Genomic DNA, 18,999 nt, shown 5'->3' on the forward strand with positions numbered 1-18,999 from the left:
GGCAAGAGGCCAAAACCAAGCCTGACCCTCACTGCGGATGAGCCAGGAAAGGCTATGTCAGATCTGCACGTCCTGTCGGACTCACGCGCTGCGCTCCCAAATCTGCTGCAATCCCAGACCGGAGGCAGCTCCTCCTTCGGGACTTCCCCACCTGTGGGATCCTGAACTAGAGGATTGCAACAGCTCGAAATGCTTGAAGCCTCTGCTGGTAAACATATGGGGCAGAAATAGGGCCAAGAGGGAAGGTAAAGGGAAGGCTAGGAACTGGGAACTAATGGAGAGTTTGCTGGAGGATATTTACCACTGTAAGGCAGGTCCGATCCAAATCGGACCAAAAGTCCGGCCCCGGGTTTTTGTTGCAGCTCTCTAGAGCAGGCTCCGGCTCCGGCGAGCGGAATCCGGCGCCCGGTTTTGCTTGCCGCGGGCGGGCGGAGGGAGGCTCCGGCTCCGGCCGGTCGGCGGGCGGCGATCCAGCGCCGGGTTTTGGCCGGGGAAGTTGCCGAAGTTGGGCCGCGAGTGCCGCGGCGGCGGCGCGTCCTTCCTGCTGCGCGGCCGCTGCATGATGGAAGCAGCATGGCCGCCCACCTCTCCCTGACACAGGTACCTCCCGCCGTCGGCGCGCTCCCCGCTCCTCCCTGCCGTTTGCCTTCCCGCTGCCGGCGGGCTCCGAGGCCTGGAGCGTGGCTGGGGGATAGCGCGGGAGCGGAGCGGGGCCTGGGGCTGTCCCCGCCGCCGCCGCCGCCCTGGGGTGGGCGGCGGGGCCGCCTCACGGCGCCGCGGGCGGCTCCGTGCTGCCCGCGCGGCGGTGTGCGCGCGCCGCGCCTCAGCGCTAACGGCCGCGCTAACGGCCGCCGGCGCTGTCAGGTGGCGGCGGGGGGAGGGGCGCGTGCCTGAGGGGAACCGGGCGGCGCCGAGGAGCTGCGCGCAGGGCGATCCCGGCGGGCTGCAGGTGCGCGGCGGGGAGCGCCCGGAGCCCGCGGAGCTCGGGGCTGCGGCGTCTGTCATCGCAGCTCGTCTTTTGTCTGGGAGGAGGGAATAGGATGCTCGGCGTTTAAAAACAAAAAAAAAAAAAACAAAAAAAAAAAAAAAAAAAAGCAGAAAAATTGAAAGGAGGTGGTAAACTCGGATTCGAGGGAAGTGCTCGCTAAGGGTTTGAACGGGGTGGCTCTGGGTTTGATAGCTGTGCCCGAGTGCCTCCGCTTGGAGCTGCTAGTCCAGCTTCTGCATTCGGTAGCTTGCTTCGGGTACTTGAGTGACTGTGTAGGAGCAGAAAGGATTGTGTGACTTCTTGGAGGTAGTAGTGGCAGCATACTAATGGACAGGTAAGGATGTGAGCTTAGAAGAGAGGGCTTCATCTGTTGTCTTAACAATAGCTTGACTCCAAAGGTACTGTTATTTGGAAGCAGTAGCTTGGAAGTCATTTTACTTCCTTTTTTTTTGTTATTATTATTTCATTTCACCATTTTCCTGCATAGTGTGGGAACACTGTTTTTGTGTAGTAGCTGAACAGGTGCCTAATGACGAAGGACTTTGGTCTTAAAACTTAGAGAAATTTGGTGTCATTCAGTGTTCAGGTAAACTTACTTTGACTAAGTTTTGTTGCTTGTGTTTTTTTTTTCCTGATTAAGCTATTCCTGATGATATTGCTTCATATGAGTGATTCTACACTGTTGGAAATATCTCTTATTCCATAGAGCTCTGATAGCAAATAAGCTGTGCATTTCATCTATCAGTGACATGACAAATATGGTTTCCTCCATGACAGAAGTTAGAGGAAGGTCTGCTGGCATGCACACTCTTTGCATGCTTCAGTCTGATAGTTATCACCTCCCTATAAAAAAAAAGGGCTAATACGTGTTTGATGTTTAAGCACAGAAAAGTAAAATAAAAAGTTGTTAGAAAGATTGCTCATTTTGCAGTTATTCCTATATATAGTTGACTGTTGAGGAAATCCTCAACTATTCCATAGAAAGAAGCTGAGGATAGTTCAGCGATAATCAGAAATTCAACTGTATTGAGAAACTGAAAATGTCTTTAAGGGTCTAAAGAAACACAGTTATAAAGTATAGCACACTGTGAAAGCTTGTATTGATATTCCAGAATGTTAGGTTGGCCTTTTCTGTCTGTCTGTCTCTCTTTCCCCCCTCCTCCCCCCCCAAGTTTTGCAGCAAAAAAAATATCCTATTACTGAAGAGGAAAAAAGCCTTCGTAAACCAGTAACCTGAATTCATTTGAAGACATGGAGTATTCTGCCTCTTACCTGAGGGAGAGGGGAGAAATGTCTGCTACAGTACATTATGCAATAGTGTTTTACTGCTTACAGGCTTTTTTTGATCACATAAAAAAAAAACTTAATAGAAATGTGATCATGTTAACAGAAGCAGAAGAATCACCAGTAACCTTAAAACTGTCATTACTACAAGTTAAGTTATTGGTTAAATGGAGAAAGTTATTTCTGCTGCTGTTAATCATTTCTATTTTTCTTTTTCTTTCTTTCTTTTTTTCTTTTTTTTCTTTTTTTTTTTTTTTTTTTGCATTGAATAAATACCCTCAGGTTTATTTGATTTTCTAAGATGAGTATTTCTTCAGTGCAGGTTTTAATTTCTGGAATTTTGGGGTTATTTTGGGGGGGGTTAAAAATAGTAACAAATCATAAGTGTTATTCTAAGTTTACATGTAGTGTGAGAAGTGAAAATGGTAATATCGTGTGTGTGTGGGCAGAGTGGGTAAGATTGCTGGCTGCACTTAGATCAATAACTCGCACCAACCAGAAAAGGTATGCATATTGTTACTTTCTACTATGGACCACGTGCAGAGAATAAGAGGCGTATTTATCTGTATTCAAGTCAAAATTGTTAGAAATTTTCTTTTCCCCTTTCCTTGCTTGTTTTTGACTCAGCTAGGAAGTTGAGTGTTTCCAAAATGAGACTAGGGTATTTTCAAATAGTTTTGCAGCTGTAGTGTCTGAGAGGGCTAGACATCCTTTATTTGAATACCATAGCACTGTTTAAGTAACATGAAACTTTCTAGTGCTTAACTGATAGATTGTGTTCTTTTGGCTAAGTAGAGATATTTCAGGACAGTGGAACTATAGTGGAGTATATTACACTGAGTTGAAATGTGTTGCAAAATGAAGATGATTTTTTCCCCCCACCCCATTTAGTAATAATCTGAAGTGTTGTGTTCTCTCCATCTTGAGGCTATTCTGCAACATCTTGTTGCCACTTGCATTTGCTCAGTAAGTATCACAGTCTGGCCATAGCTATGAATTGAATATGAAACTTCTAAGAAAACTTCTACCAAGCAAATATTGGGGCTGCCTTTAGTTTGGAAACAAGCTAGCAGCATCAATGAGAAGGAACTGTTTATATCTGGAATATTATGTCATTTGTTGCTGGAAAACTCAAAGCAAGCTATAGCCAATATGAGGAATTTTATTTTTGACCTTCCAAGGATGGCTGCTCATCTCTTTCGTTGTGGGGGCAGGGTAGAGAAATGAAGATGCAGATAATATGCCTTGAGAGTTTGAAAGACATGTTTGTTAAAAACTGGTATAATATGAGTGTCCAAAAACTCCTTGCTGCTCTTGAAAATTTAAGTTGTGGCTTACTTTGAGAAGTTGCCTATGTATGATTGAGAGAGAAACTTTAAGGTTTGGCAAAATTCATTGTTTAAACGTAGGAATGTAAAGAAATGCTCGGGGAGAATGGGAAGATAACTTTTTTTTTCCCCCTGATGTCATTAAATATATTTTATTGAAAAATGTAGTAATCCTCTTAAAGTAGTTGTAAGCTGTTTTCATAAACAAAACAAAGTCACTTAATATGAGTTTGTACCCTGATCAGCTGCAAGTCTCTGTTTAAGCTTCAGTATCATGTCCTGGAATCCAGAATTCAATGTGTTTTATTTCTCAGGGAAGTGTTAGGTATTGCAAGTGAGGCTAAGTTAAATACCTGTCTATTGGGTGCATTCCCGGACACACATCCTGTTATGGAATATGTAGGATGTAAATACTTATAAATGACAGGTTTGTAGTAATATATGTCACAGTGTAGAGCCTAATGAATCACTTCCCCTCCTCCCCACTCCCCCCCCCCCCCCCCCGATTCTCTGGCAAACTTCTAATGTTTGTTAAGGATCAACAAAATGATAAAAAGATACTGATTTGCTCTTTTTACAGGAATGAGAGTGCTATTCCTCTTTCAGTCCTCCATGAAAGATACGGAAATCTGAGTTTAACTTGTTTATAGTGTATAGTGTAGGCTAGATATTATTAAAGCAGATAAAATTTCTTTTGATTGATATTGCATCAGCCAAAGCAGAGAGTAGTTGCATCTAACAAGATAGTAATAATATTACGTTATTATGTAATAGTCTCATGTAATGTAGTCTCAGGAATGTAATTCCTGAAAAATAATTTCAATTTTTTTTCCCACTGTTTGTGCTTGTTTACTTTTTCATGTTATGTGATGGTGGGGGTTTCTAGTAGTAGCTTGAAAATGAAATAAAAGCATACTTAGATATGCAGTGACAGACATTTGTGTAAAGAAAAGATGGCAGAGTTCCTGCGTGTACATCAGCTCTTTAAAGGGAATGGAATTTCTGAACCTTGAAGAGCGTATTAATATTGTATTAAAAATATTTTCTTAAATTTACTTTGCTATAGGGGGAACCTTGTAATCCAAAAGAGGTTTCCACTTAACTCTTTTAAACACCAGCACAAATGTGAGGGAAGCAGTATGATTCCAACAAAAAATAGGCCACTTGGAAAAGTGTAAGCAAATACATCTGTAGAGAACACGTGCTGCTGTTTAACAGTGTATATACCAGTATAATGTATAACACTGTGTGGTCAAGCTTTCCCCTTCCCCCCCCCCCCCCCCCCCGGTGACAAAATTTTAGGAGAAGAATGTTATATAACTCTACAGTATATGGCAGTAATAATTGCCACTTTGTCTTGTCTTGTGTATCCTGGAACAGAGTGTCTCTGTAGTTTTGTGTTTGTGGGACTGTAATGGTGATAATATTAAATTATAGATAGGAAAAATTAATGAGATAGAGAAAGTTATAGTGGAAAAGCACACAGGTACTGGATTCAGATCATTCATTCAAGGGGTTCAGTGTTTAAATATAACTTGGATAAAATTCAGGTGAATGGTGTATGAATATTTTTGAAGGGCAATTAGAGTAAAAAAGACCAGGCACTATAAAAGATAATTTAACCCAGCAATAACTAGCTAGACTAAGAGGTGGACAGTGGACTCAATATTAAAAAAAAAGAAAAATCCCCCCCCCCCAATCCCTGAATTTGAGATGTCCTTCATTATAGAAAGTTATGAAAAGCTTTGCTATAAAGCACTTTGATTGTTCCTTTACAATCTTGTTTGAAAAGAGGAAAGGCTGACTAGTGTTAGCAGACGATATCCTGATAAAACCGTTTTGCTTTAAACTTACCTGCTTTTTGGCTGGCTGACTCTCTTCTTGCTGCTTTAACTCTTTCTTGTAATCCTAGTAGTACTGTGTCCTGGCTACCCACTCCTGCAGAAGAGGTTTCAAGTAGAATAGTCCCTGGAAGCTACAGTTCTGTGTGGTGGAGTGTGACTGCGTGTGTTTTTTGGGGCTTGATTTTTGTTTTGTTTTTGGGGTGTGTGTGTGTGTATTTGTGAGGGGAGATGAATTTCATTTAATCATCAAACTTTAGGGGGGAGCTGCATCTAATAGTGGAAGGGCGCTAAGAGGAACTGTTTTGAAGTTACTTTATTCTTCCATCCCTTCTCTTTTCGGCTTCTTGGAAATAGAGCTGTGCTGAACTTTTACTATGCTTTAGAGGAACAATTCTTTGCCATACTGGGTCCTTTTGGGTTCCAGAACAGAGTAAGAGGACTACTCTAAGAATGCTTAGTACAAGAATATGTAATTTGGTTTGGAAACTCCAAAAGGTGTGCTAGAACTTGTATCGTGATAGAATACAGTATTTTGGTTTTCAGTCAAGATGGGAAGGGAGAAACAGGTGTTTTGCCTTGCTTGGGATGAAGGTGTACATGTGATTAGCTCAGTTGGTTAAAGCATGGTACTAATAAAGCCAAGGTCGTGGGTTCAGTCCCTGTGTGGGCCACTCGCTTGAGGGTTGGACTAGATCTCCAGAGGTCCCTTTCAACCTTACCAATTCTGTGATACTAAGGGGGGGGGGCTTATTTTTGTTTTTCTCTATGGATAGCGCTTCTTTCCCTCTCCTGCTCCTCCCCCAACACCCCCCCCCCCTTAGCTTTTTGTCTGGAGGAAGCTTGTGGATGGATGGAGTGATCAGGCTGGCAGTAGTGTCTGATTACACCTAAATGTGAGTATGACAGAGGGACAAACACATGAGGGTATAGAGGCTTAGTTGACACCAGAAGATGAAAAAGACAGGTGTCCCTGAAGGTGATTTTCATTTCATAGGTTAATATTCTGAAATTCACAGGTTTGTAACACAAATTATAATTACTAAAACAGACAATACTCCTGTGAAGCGAAAAAAAATTTAGGTGGAATAATAATATTTCTGTTTTTACATGAGTGGAGTCTGATCTTTCCTCCCTTCCTCCTTTTTGCATTGAAAACAAATTGAGTTTTCGCTCTGTAACTGCATGTTATAAAACAAAACGAAATTTTGCCAGGTAGATTCTATAGCAACATTTTAGAAGATGTTAAACAGTAATTTTTCTTTCAGAACATCAAGAGTATCCTTGACTATATTGTTTTTATTTAATTATGGGGTATATTTTGCAGGAAAACCTAATCTATTACCAGTAAAACAGTCCGAGAAAGATCTGCTTTTCATTACTATTACTCTATCTGGTAATTTCAGTTATTGCAGTGATACTGATGTTAAAATGAATATTGGAAAGAGTAACAAAATAAATAAGAATTAATGACTTGTATTCTAACCACTGAATGAAAAGATTGTTTTGCACTTAGTGTTTTCATTGCAGGACTTCAAGTGTTTCCTGTCCAGGAGTGACAGTAATAGGTCTGGCTGTAATAATGAAACATTTGGCTGAACAAAGGGTGATACTGGGCAAGAGGGATTATATATGAGAGTTGATACTTCTAGGGTATGTGCAGGCCAGCTGTGTTCCAGTACTGTATCTTGCATATAGCTGTATTTTGTACATAGCTTTAATTTGATTGTGTCTCTATACTGTTGTTACTTTATAATGAATTAATAAATTTAAGTAAAATATTTGAATGTTTAGGAGAGGGAAAAACCTCTGCATTGCTATTAAAGTGTAGTTGTACAGCATTTGAAGTTTAGTTCAGAAAATACAGCATACTTTCCAGCATGCTAGAAAGTGATTAATAGAGTTTTGATACTGGTAAGCGTTAGTTATGGGCAGTCAGTCAGAGGTCTGGCAAAACCTGAATGCATTTCTTAAGCCTATTTGAGGGGATGTTTAAATGTATACTTAGTTGATGGTGGCTGAAATAATCCTAGGGTGTGTACTAGGGCAAAGTCAGAGTAAAATTAAACTATATAATTGGAGGTATTCCAGTGAATACAGGTGGTGATGTCCTAGTGTTTGTAGTTTTTATTGTCTGACTATGCAAGAGAGATTCAAAAAAAAGTCAAAACAGAGAATCAACAAAGTTATGTGGCTATTAGCTGCCCCAGAGATGCTCATTTTTTTCTAAAATTTGCTAAAAACAAATATCAAGAGTGGAATGAAAAAGCTCAGTTATCTCTAGCTTTTCTCTGTAATTTATGTGATAGGATGGTCTGGTCGGGTAAAGAAGACAGCACTCTTTCTATAGTTGAACAGGATCGCATTAAAGCACTGAATTATACTGTCTAACTTCCCCTCTTAATATGTGCAGACTCCCTTAAGTGTCTATTAGCTAATAGTTTGGCCCAAAGGGCAATTTTGTTAGCTGTTACTATAGGAAAATGTGTGTGGTTTTTATTTAATTGTGACTCTTTTATACATACTGTAGTAAAGTCTTTTCTACAACTGTACAATTGATGACTAAACCTAGAATATCATTGGTTTCTAATTTTCCATGCAAACTTCTAAATTTTAAAGCAGAAAAAGCTCCTGTGTTTGTATTCATTTTCTGCAAAGCTCCATTTGTGTCACTGATGTTTTTAAGATTGTATTCTTCTTCACGAGGATAATGCTATTTTCAGTTTGTACACAAATGGTTAAAATAAAAGCTGTGTAGTTAATTTGCATTGTGCTCAGCTGCCCCAGTTGTGTTTGCAAGGCAATACACTCCAGTAATTCTAGAGTTATTGTCTACATAAATGTACCTGCTCTTTGTTTTGGTGAATATGCACTTTATAAAAGTAGTTTTACAGCAGGAGGAAGCGAATGAACCCTAGTAATCCATTTTTTCTGGAATCTCTTGAACAGGGGTAGCTGGTATAGGCCAAGATACTAGATTTTTTTATGGTTTCAGAAAATTATTATTATTTTTTTTTTTTGAGTTTCTAAGAATGATAGAGGGAAAAAAATAAAGGTCATTCTCCTAACAAGCTGTATTATCCTTCTTTAAGTGTAGGTGAGCACTGTATGGCCAACAGAAGGCAGTGAATTTAAGACAGAAGAATTATATGGAATTGTACAAAAGTTATGATATCTGGTAGCAAGAATTTAAATTGAAAAAAAAATAAGATAAAATATTGCTATTTTAATTTTGCGTCGTTGCTGTGAACTTAGTTGTAAATCCAGTAGTTATTTTGATATCTGAAAACTGCATAAACCAGTTGCAGATCACACTAAAATCTAAAGAGTGGTGAGATGGATAATGAAACCAAATTATATATTTTTTTGTATTCATTAGTGAGCACTTCATAGTCCATATCATTTCCGGTTTTATTTCGTCTCTTTTGCCTTCTATTGATCTTGTTTAAGAATTCTTGTTTCATACTGTCTAAGCTGGTGACCTGTTGCAGAGTAATATTATAGTGGTTAGTATCAGTGACTTTAAACAAGAAGTTAGAATCTTCTAAAGGTTGCAGCATAAAGACCTGTATTAGTCCTCATTATTTTATAGGATAAATACCAATTATGGATTTTAAGATTTATACTAATGCTTCTTTGCAGATTGGCAAGAAGTATTTTCTAGCTTTAGTTATCTTGGGAGAAAGCAGTTGAAATAGGCATTATGGGATTAATTGTATCTCTCTCTCTCTCTCTCTATGTAGCTATCAAGTGCAAATCCTGTGTATGAGAAATTCTATCGACAGGTATGTATGTTTTGTTGAAGAAACAAATGTTTTCACTCTTCATTTTAAATAAAAACAGAATATTCTTTTGCTACAGTCTTTAGTATGGCTAGCAGTGTGCAAACTACAGAAGTTCAAGGAAAACCACTGTATTAAAATATATTTCTGTAGCAGCTGACACTTGGGTCAGAGCTATATTAGTATAAATTTAAGATTGGTTATAAGATGGCTTGTGTAACTTGCTAGGGAACTACAATCCATTGTATCACATGAATTGCTTTTCCAAGTGTAACAGACTTGGTTCTTGGGATGAAGTAAATTTTTGCTAGATACTATGCTGTTATGTTCTTTTTTTCCTTTTGATAAATGAAGCTGAATTGTTTTTACAGTCCAGTTAGTGTTATCTAGGACCTGCATCTCTTAGAGTATCCTCAGAAGTTCTAACAGTGAAATTTGGATGGAAGGCCACTAACAAAAGAATGAGTATAGTTCTTGTAGCTTGACTCTACAGAGATAAACCTTTCAATTGTAGTATTAGTTTCATCACCTATCTTTTATATTTTGATACAGCAAAGATGTTTCGATTACTGTATTATATCAGTATTTCATATCATGTGCATAATATCCATTATATAAACACAAATATACAAAAACACCTTTAAGGAAACTTAAATCTAAATGAATGATTGTATAAAACAATACAAATGTATTTTTTAAAAAATAAAAGGTTGAATAACTTATGAAGCCTTATTAGAAGACTTTTTTTTCTGCTTTGTGCAGCTATTAAAGCTTCTGATTGCTTGTTGTAAGATGGGATGTACTGTATATGACCTTTTTATTAAGAAACTTCTGGGTGTCAATATTGAAATGTAGCCCGCCTGCTGGGAAGAGAGAAGACTGTGCTGTCCAACAGCACTATTTTTGGATTGTGCTTAGGGTGTTGGTCCCTTTATCAGATGCATAAAATGGAGATAAAATGTACAACCTTGAAAGTTTGAGTTTTCCCTTCTACTTTAAGAGGGATTTTTCTCTGCTAGACAAGAGTAGTTTTGAAGCTCCTGAACAAGGAGAGTTTACTTTGATCAAAGTTAGGGTGGCTGCAGAAACCAGCTTGAAGAATATAGGAAACAGTTGTCATCCTCACAAAACTGTTTTCTTTCTCTGATCCAGTCTGAAGGGCAAGCCTAGTATGTGTCTGTCTCCAGGAAATGAGTTAAAGGCCTTAGGAGACTCACATATGATGATTATTCCAAGGTCATAAGAAAAGACAAGGGACTCATTTTCTCCATGTTGGGCTTCTTAGCTCAGTACTGTTGACTCTTTCTCACTGACTTGCATAATCATCCCACGTGCCTAATCTGTTTTTTCCTCCTGATTTGCAATTGCTTAACCATGGAAATCTGAAGCAAAAAGTTGAATACAAAGATTGAATTTGAGTATAAGTATGATGCTGCTTCCTAAGTCATTTAATATCTTGCATTTGTGGGAATATGTACAGCCTAGTGTAATTGCAGTACTATTTGTCGTATAGCACCCTTTCATTCCTCTGCAAGAAAGGAGATTTCCTCAAACCTGATATTACTGTTGGTTAAGTTGTGCGGGTGGACCTGATTTCTGCAGGGTTACTTTTCTGACTTGGCTCAGTCAAAATTCTTGCTGCTAGCATTTGTCCCAAAGAGTGAACTTTGGAAGATATTTTGTCTAAAGATTTCTACTTGCACTATAAAACTTTTTCCTTCCCTTCCTTATATAGGAAGGCACCAACTTTTAGAAAAGAGATGCTAAAAAGACTTTCTCCACTTCCTGTCTTCTAGTGCTGGTAGAACATGTCTTTATTTTTTTCATATCAGAAGTGCTTAGGAGCATTCTGTGCAAACTGAGAAGAAATTCGTCACCTGAAATAACTCTGATGCTTAGTACTCTTCCAGTTCCATCACAGACTTACAAAATAGTTCATCTTGCATGATGTTTTGTGAAATGGATATAGAGTTTTTTTAATGAGAGAATTATTTGTGATGCAGTTGAAATCTTAACCTTTTAATCAGGATTTTTTTCTTGTTAAATAAAAGATTTTTCTGTGTTTGACCTTTAGACTTGCTGTCAAAATAAAGTGAGATTAAAGGATAAGCTTACATAAATAATAAAGTAGTTGGCAACTACTTAAATATGTAATGCAGCATAGCACATAAACAGTATGTGTATGCTGCTGATTTCTTGACAAATTCTGAGCTGAGTACTGCTCATGTTACTTTGTGACCTAATGACATTGAGCATACTTTTTTAAACAATCATTTCTGATCCTGTGGAACACACCTGCAACAGCAGGGTTGTCTGCTGATACAGGTATGAAAACAGCTTGTTTGCTGATCAGAGAAAAAGCTCTCCCAAACTGACATATCACTGACAAATACCAGCAATCTTCTCAATGTGATAGTGCGGAGAACTGGCTTACATTTAACCATTTCAATGCATAGTAAGTATGCTTAGCCCAGCATTCAAGACTCGGTAGTCTGTAAAAAAAATTTTTTTTGAAAATAGCCCTATAAAAATAGTAATTAAAAACCCAGAGAATTAGTTGCACAGAAGGAAACTGTACATATTGGGCCAAATAAGAAGCCTGCTTAAATCTCTCGATGTTGCTTTTCGCTGGGTTGAAGGTGAAGAAATTAAAGATAAATGCAGCCAATACTGTGTAGCTCTGTGACTTTCCTGAAAGAGTGGCAAGTCCTAGGCTTGAAGTTTTCCAAGTGGATGCTGAGATTATTAGGCTTATGTGGAAGGTAGACTGCTCCAACTGAAAAGGGGACTTGCTGTAGTGTCTTAATGACTTCTTTCCTAGAATACAAACAGTTCATCTATACAGGCTCAATTAGATATTTAAAAATCTGAGCAACAGGCTGACTACAAGACTGCAGGGTGTGTAGTTTTATTGCTGTGACCAGGGAATCCTAAATTTTAGGAACGCACCTCACCTAATTAAAGTTACATTGCTTATGTTGTAAATAAGATGTTTTCACATCTATATTACATGATGTTTTCTGAATTGTTTTTGAACATCTTTTGCCTACTTTTAGAAGCAAAAATATCTCTTGACGACCTTCATTTGCTGTAGCATGTTTTTAAAATGATGTATTATCAAGGCCTCTTATGTAATCTTTCATTAACTAGTTTGTGAACACATCTTTGGAAGCACCTCATGCTGTGCCTTTGAACTTGGAAGACTGGTCTTTTGTTCTACACAAAATATTGAATTTAGTCTTTACTTAAACAAAACTTTGAGACTGTAGGTGATTCTTTCAAGTATAGGCTATTTTTTTTGCTGTATTCTCCCAATCCTTGCTGTTCTAACTGAAGCCCCAGTTCACACTAGCCATTCTCAGGCTATTCTGGGGACAGCTGTGACTGAGTGTTCAGCAATTGCTTAAACTTCAGAAGTGGAGAGAGAAGGAAAATAAAAACACTGAGAAAAATCAAATGCTAGTATCAAGTTATTCTTTCTGTGCATGTACTTCACTTTTCCATGCATATTCATTTATTTGTACAATTTCGGTTTTGGTTCTCTATCTCTCCCCAGGAAATGGAGAAAATAAGTGACCTTTGCCTCTTTTCTGTTCTTCAAAATGTTTGTCATGTCTCAAATTCTTCAGAGTTCAGGGCATCTCAGTCCATTGTAGACTTAGACTTTGTTTTTGAAGATAATATTATATAATTCTAATCTACAAAATACAAGATATAATTTGATCTCCAGATCTTTTAGAGCCTGTACAACTATCTGTCTGGTGTAGTAAATATGGACAGTTTGACTAAAGACGCCCTTCTTAGTCTGTTTTTCCATACTACATGTCCATGATGTATTAGTCAACAACATTCCCATAGTCCTCATATGGCCAGTTCTAAGTATAAATTAATAACGCTAAATGTACAACCTCTTTCTATGTATCTTTTTTTTTTTTTTTTTGCTTTAGACTCTTAAAGAACGCACGGCTTTCCCTCTGTTTTTCCTTGTTCACATGTCTGTGGCACAAGCTTTACTACTTTATTCTTTCCATTTGAAGGTATAGTTGAGGTACTGTTTCCTTTCAGGAACTTGAATAGTGATCTCTTTTAATGACCTCTCTTCAGATCCAGAGAAATGTGTGCTGGTAGTTTGGTATTCTGCCAAAATTGTCACTAACTTCTTCAGTGTGTAAATGAACTTCACTTTGGAAGAGGGAAACGCTTACTCTCTACAGTGGAATGGTAAAGGATATCTTCAAATAGATCCTTTTTTTTTTTTTTTTTTTTTTTTTCCAGAGTGTAACTGAGCATTCAGAGCATTCTAAGCTGGACAATTAAATGTAACCAAACTCCGGGATTTCTCTGTCCCTACAAGTTGAATGTTGTGTAGGCATCAAAGAGAAAATCTGTAATTTCAAAGGGCTAATTAGAGAATTTCGGATGGTGACCTAATGTAAAAAGTTTCTCTCTACTGTATAACTTGAGAAAGTTTTGGGCTTTTGTCTGTACTTGAAACTGGAGAACCTGAAATCCAGGTGTAATCAAAGATTGTAAATTTGCAACAGCAGACATTTGATTTGCTTGCCTGTATGTTAGTGTTTTGTCTCACTTTAAGTGGAATTAATCTAGATCTTCATTTAACATGATTTGTGAGAGGATTTGTGTTGAGATGCTAGCTTTCAGCTCAGGAGATCTGAGTTAACTTGCTTGCTTCTGCCCCAAACTGGATGGTCTTGGTAAATTTTTTATTCTCCCCTTGTCTTAGGTGTCTACTGACAGATGGTGATAATAGTAATGATTTTCCTGGAATGCTGTAAAACATTGTGTGAGAGATGCTTAGATATTACAGTAGTCAACTTCCAAGGCCTGTCATATTAATACTAAATAAGTTTGAATCAGCTAGTTCAAAAATGTGACTTCTAGTGTAAAATTTTGTTTTTAATGAGACTGCCTTTTTTTAAAAAAAATCTGAAGATTATTCACAAGTTACTACATTAACTTGAGCATCGATTCAATTCCTAACTTGTGATGTGGATTTTTTTGTTCTCCCCCCAGGTTGATTCTGCTAACACTGGAAGAGTGTTAGCTTCTGATGCAGCTGTTTTCTTGAAAAAGTCTGGGTTGACAGATTTGGTACTTGGAAAGGTATTTATTGACTTAAGGACTCTTACTTAATTATCCTATCTCTTGCTTCAGTTAATATGCTATGTAAATTAAAGTGGGCCTGCATGATTTATAATCTTCCTTTGCCAGCTTCCTCTCAGTGTTATAGAGCATCTTTGTGTCTTCTCTTTTTATGTTTTAGATTTGGGACTTAGCTGATACTGATGGCAAAGGTATCCTGAATAAACAGGTAAGACTGTTTATGTGATGAATGAGAGCCTTTCAATTACTTCAGCTATTAACAAACTTTGAAATAAGATAAAAGTTTAAAACTGATTCAGGAAGGCAATTACTGTAATTGGTATCTTCTCAGTTCTTTTTATTAGAACATGTATTCCCCATTTCATTTTAAATGGCAGTAGGTTACACAGCCTTCAGCTACTTGATCTGTTTTCTTCAAGTCATTAAAACAAGCCTTTATTTAGCTGTGCAATATAATACACTGAAAATTGAAGACTAACGTACTATACACTGTATTACTATGAATGTAACTCTCTGTTATCTTGGAGGAAACTTATTGCAGAAACACAAATTTTAGTAAAACTGTTTTCTTTTAAAGATTCTTACTGATCTAATTTTGATGGATTTCACATCAGTACATTTTGTTTTGAGTTACTATTCCTTAGTTGTAAGTATGAGCTGTATGTCAGTCAGACTCGCATATTGGTGTTATGTATATAGTGTGATCTGCTCAAAAGCTGTAATATGTTTTTTGCCCTTTGATGGTTTGAAGCATGATCACTTAGCCCATAGAGAGCTGCTTCACTCTATGGTAGAAAAAGGAGGAACTGTAGCATCTAATAAACACTTTTTTTTTTCTTTCCTTCCCCAAAACCTTTTGTTTTGGCTGATGCCTTCTGTGCTTTACTTTTCTTCCCTCTCATTTCATCAACCACTGCCTTTGGGATCAGCTCAGTTCTTCCAAGATAAACAAATGTAATTGCTACTTTAATGTTCACTGCTCTGCCCTGAAAGAACTGAGTGCTGAAAAATTAAAGCTAATTACACTAGCCAAGAAGCTGCTGAACACTTGGAGATGGTAATTAGAAACTTTGCCTCACTGGAGGAATTGAGCAGTTTCTGACTGCTGCTTTCTCTGACTTTGTGACCCTTTTTGCAACCATTTGCAGCCTTTTATGTATGTGGCAATACTAGATAAGCTATTTTTCTTCTCTTTTTTTTCTTTTTGAAATTTGAAATGTATTTTTCGTATAATAATTCTTAAAGTTTTCTTCTTTCCCCCGTAGGAATTTTTTGTGGCTTTACGACTTGTAGCATGTGCACAGAATGGATTGAATGTTTCCCTGAGCAGTCTTAACTTGCCTGTTCCTCCACCAAGATTTGTAAGTTTTTTTTGTTTTTTTTTTTTTAATGGGAAATGGCAATTCATTTTTAAAAAAATGCTTTTAAATGAACAAATGGGAGAGTTGTTTAAAATAAACCTCAAATATTTCTGAAAATAATGTAGAGGAGAGGAAAAGGGGCCATGTGGAATAAGAGTAAGGTATTGCATGTTCTAGTGGGAATTTAAGTGTCAAATTGTGTGAAATTAGCACTCATAAAACTACCACATTCTATCTTTAATAGAATAAGCATTTTAATTTTTTTACTCTAAATTTTATTATCCTTAATTAGGGCACAAGTGATTAAAATGCAGTTGTAGCTTTGAGAAGTAGTGCCCCCTCAAATAGGGGAATTGCTTTACAAAGTCAGAACCATTTCCTTTCTCATGTGTGGTATTTTTTGTGTTCTGTTTTTCACTAGACTGATACTAGTAGTCCTTTGCTACTCAGTGGAGCAGCATCAGCTGATGTACCATGGGCTGTTAAGGTAAACTGTGATATGTAAAGATCAGGCTATTAGCTAGAGTTATTATGTGGTTTGAAATAAAATACAAATCTTTTTGAAGAAAGCATAGTGATATTAATAGCTATAGTTCATCAAGAATTCCTGTATATAAAATTAAGTTCTTTAATGTCAATTACCATTCCTGTCAAATCTGTAATTGGGCTAATAGACCTTCTGGTCTGATTAAAAACACTTGTGAAATCTTTTCACTTTGAGAAACTTGTTTTATTGGGAATAATAATCTGAAGCCTATTACAATAATTGAAGACTAAATCTCATTGGGATTTGGATGAGTTTCTGACTGAAAATAAAATATTTAAAAATAAGAAATTCTCTATATCAACGACTGCAAGGTGTGTTTCTCCCACCGTAAGTTTTTTTTTTTTTCTTTTTAAAAGTTAATACTCTTGAAATAAATACTGCTTTTTAGGTTGTGAGTGTGACTAGGCGTTCACATAAGTAGTATTTGTTTCTTCTGCTCTTGCAGCTGGAAGACAAGGCCAAGTATGATGCCATTTTTGATAGCCTAAATCCTGTGAATGGACTGTTGTCAGGTGATAAGGTGAAACCTGTACTCCTTAACTCAAAACTGCCAGTGGACATCTTAGGACGAGTAAGAATGTCTTTTTACTGAATTGTTAATTCACAAAATCGAAACTGCACTATACTCATTATCTATTCAAATTTAAGATCTGTATTTATAAACCTAACTACTAAATACTGAGTGACAGCACACTTTCATGCAATTGTTCAACTGTAAAAGTATTCTTTGATATTTTGATAATCACCTCTTGCTATAATGCATCTGTTTTGTTTACACTTTAAGACTTGGTTTAGGACAAGGTGCCATTAATGCCCGCTCCATTTAGGACAGGGTACCATTAATGCTCGCTCCTTGCTTCTTGCTCACTCCTCTCTTTTACATAGTTTATATGAAAGTATGTTGCTGACTGAAAACAAATGCTGTTAGGTTGATAGCTTGGGATATAATGCAGGGAGGTTGTTCTCACTGTTGTTTTTAATGAAGTTTTAAATAGAGAACCACTTAGTGTAGGCAAACATTCTTATATTCTGTTTTTTTATTGTTAGGTGTGGGAATTAAGTGATATTGACCGTGATGGAATGTTGGATCGAGATGAGTTTGCAGTTGTAAGTATCTTGTTCTTCTGCATTTCGGAGTTTTGAAAACCTAATGGCAAGGGCTTAAAACGGTTGCATTGTGTGCTAATTTTTTGACGGTTTGTGTGGTTTCATTCATTGCCTTTATTCAGATACCTAAAGCAAGCTTTAATACTAGTTAATGTTCTTGTCGGTTTATTCAGTTATTGTCTCACATTACGCAACAATAACTTTCTTTGTGGGCCAAATGAACCATTAAAAACTTAGACCTGCAATCTGCTATGCCACATGAGACTGAGTATTTTCACTGAGTAACAAGTCTTAGCTTAGCCTTTAATGTTTGTGTACTTGATGCCTCAAGATATCTTCGAGTTTTAAGTATCTTTAAGTATCTGAAGTTTTAATTCTTCAGAATTTTAAGTATGTATAAATTCTTCAGAAGTTCACACCAAGGCAGAATTTAAACCCTGTTTATGACAGACCTGGTGAAATAATTTAGGAATCACTAAATAAGATTGTTTTTCCCCAGGAGACAGCGAATGAGGAAAGTGTAGAAGACTTGCTTTTGAAGGCTCTGTAAGCTTTGAATGTGATAGTAACTACAAATTAACTTTTTTCTCAAACTTCAAACTCAGTTGTTTCTTATATGTAAATAGAGAGCAAGCAGTTATGCAGTCCATCTCAGAGAGACGAGCTTATTTTAGTAGAGAAATGTCTAACCTTAGGTTAAGGTTCAGATAGACTGACACAATACCTTAAATGCATTCTGCCGTGAAAATATCTTGAAAAAATAATGCAACCATTCTGTCCTCAAATGGAATTTAATTGTATGTTTTGAAAGCTGGTCTTCTCAGTTTTCTGCAAACTAAACCATTGCTCATCGTTTCAGAGTCAAGATCAAAAAAGAAAAAAAGAAAAACTGTTTAATTGACAGACATTGTCATTACCATAATGTCCAGAATTGACATTATGGACATCCTTAAAACCTTGCTTTGTTTTTTATTAATGTAAATATGTTAGTGAGAGACAGATTTCTTCTTGTTTCGGCTGCCCTATATATATTTTTAAGAAAGGGTAACAGTTGTAAATGTTAGTTTTGTCAGGATTGTTCTGGTCATCTTTAGGCACTTACATGCTTCAGGTTCTTTCGAAACCAGTTTCTTTAAGTCCTTTGTGGTTAACTGTTATTAAACTTTATTTCCTGTATTATCCTGTGGTAAGCAAACTACAGAATACGTAGCTATCAAGTTGTTACTATTTATGCTGTAATTGTTCAGATTTTTTAGCTTTGAGATCAGGGAATTGATATGATGCTGTAGCTAAATGTTACAGGTAAATTAAATTGGCAATCTAAAATTAAATGTTTTTAAGTGCTGTTCTGTGTCTTGAACAACAGTCATAAAATTCTCAAAATATAAAATGACAGCAAAAGAATAGTCACTAAGCATAGTGTCTCTTGCAAGAATCATGAATTTAGAAAAATCAAGTGCTTGAACTGTTATAAAATCTCACAAATGGTAGTTACAAGCTTGCTTGTGGTTAGGAGAATCAGTTTAAAGTTGAAGGTACTTCATTTGCTAAGCATCGAACCTAAAAAGTAGGGAAGTCAGTAGTGAAGCTTTAAGTAAGATAGAATTCAGTTGAGGGGGCTTATAAAGGGGAAACTT

At 37.2% G+C, this 18,999-nt stretch overlaps 1 protein-coding gene across 7 annotated transcripts in view; it reads left to right on the forward strand.

Annotated features, from left to right (window-relative positions):
- The first annotated feature begins 438 nt into the window (after nt 1-438).
- EPS15 (epidermal growth factor receptor pathway substrate 15) overlaps nt 439-18,999 on the forward strand; it is a 55,895-nt gene continuing 37,334 nt past the window's right edge. For all 7 annotated transcript variants that reach the window (XM_062581442.1, XM_062581444.1, XM_062581446.1 and 4 more), the window contains exons 1-8: nt 439-600; nt 9,185-9,226; nt 14,258-14,347; nt 14,508-14,555; nt 15,613-15,708; nt 16,130-16,195; nt 16,701-16,826; nt 17,303-17,362. In XM_062581442.1, the coding sequence (XP_062437426.1) occupies nt 574-600; nt 9,185-9,226; nt 14,258-14,347; nt 14,508-14,555; nt 15,613-15,708; nt 16,130-16,195; nt 16,701-16,826; nt 17,303-17,362 (555 nt within the window). In that variant the 5' untranslated portion in view covers nt 439-573. The remainder of the gene's footprint in view (nt 601-9,184; nt 9,227-14,257; nt 14,348-14,507; nt 14,556-15,612; nt 15,709-16,129; nt 16,196-16,700; nt 16,827-17,302; nt 17,363-18,999) is intronic.

This window comes from Rhea pennata, chromosome 8 (genome assembly GCF_028389875.1).
Source record: "Rhea pennata isolate bPtePen1 chromosome 8, bPtePen1.pri, whole genome shotgun sequence".
Lineage (NCBI taxonomy): Eukaryota > Metazoa > Chordata > Aves > Rheiformes > Rheidae > Rhea > Rhea pennata.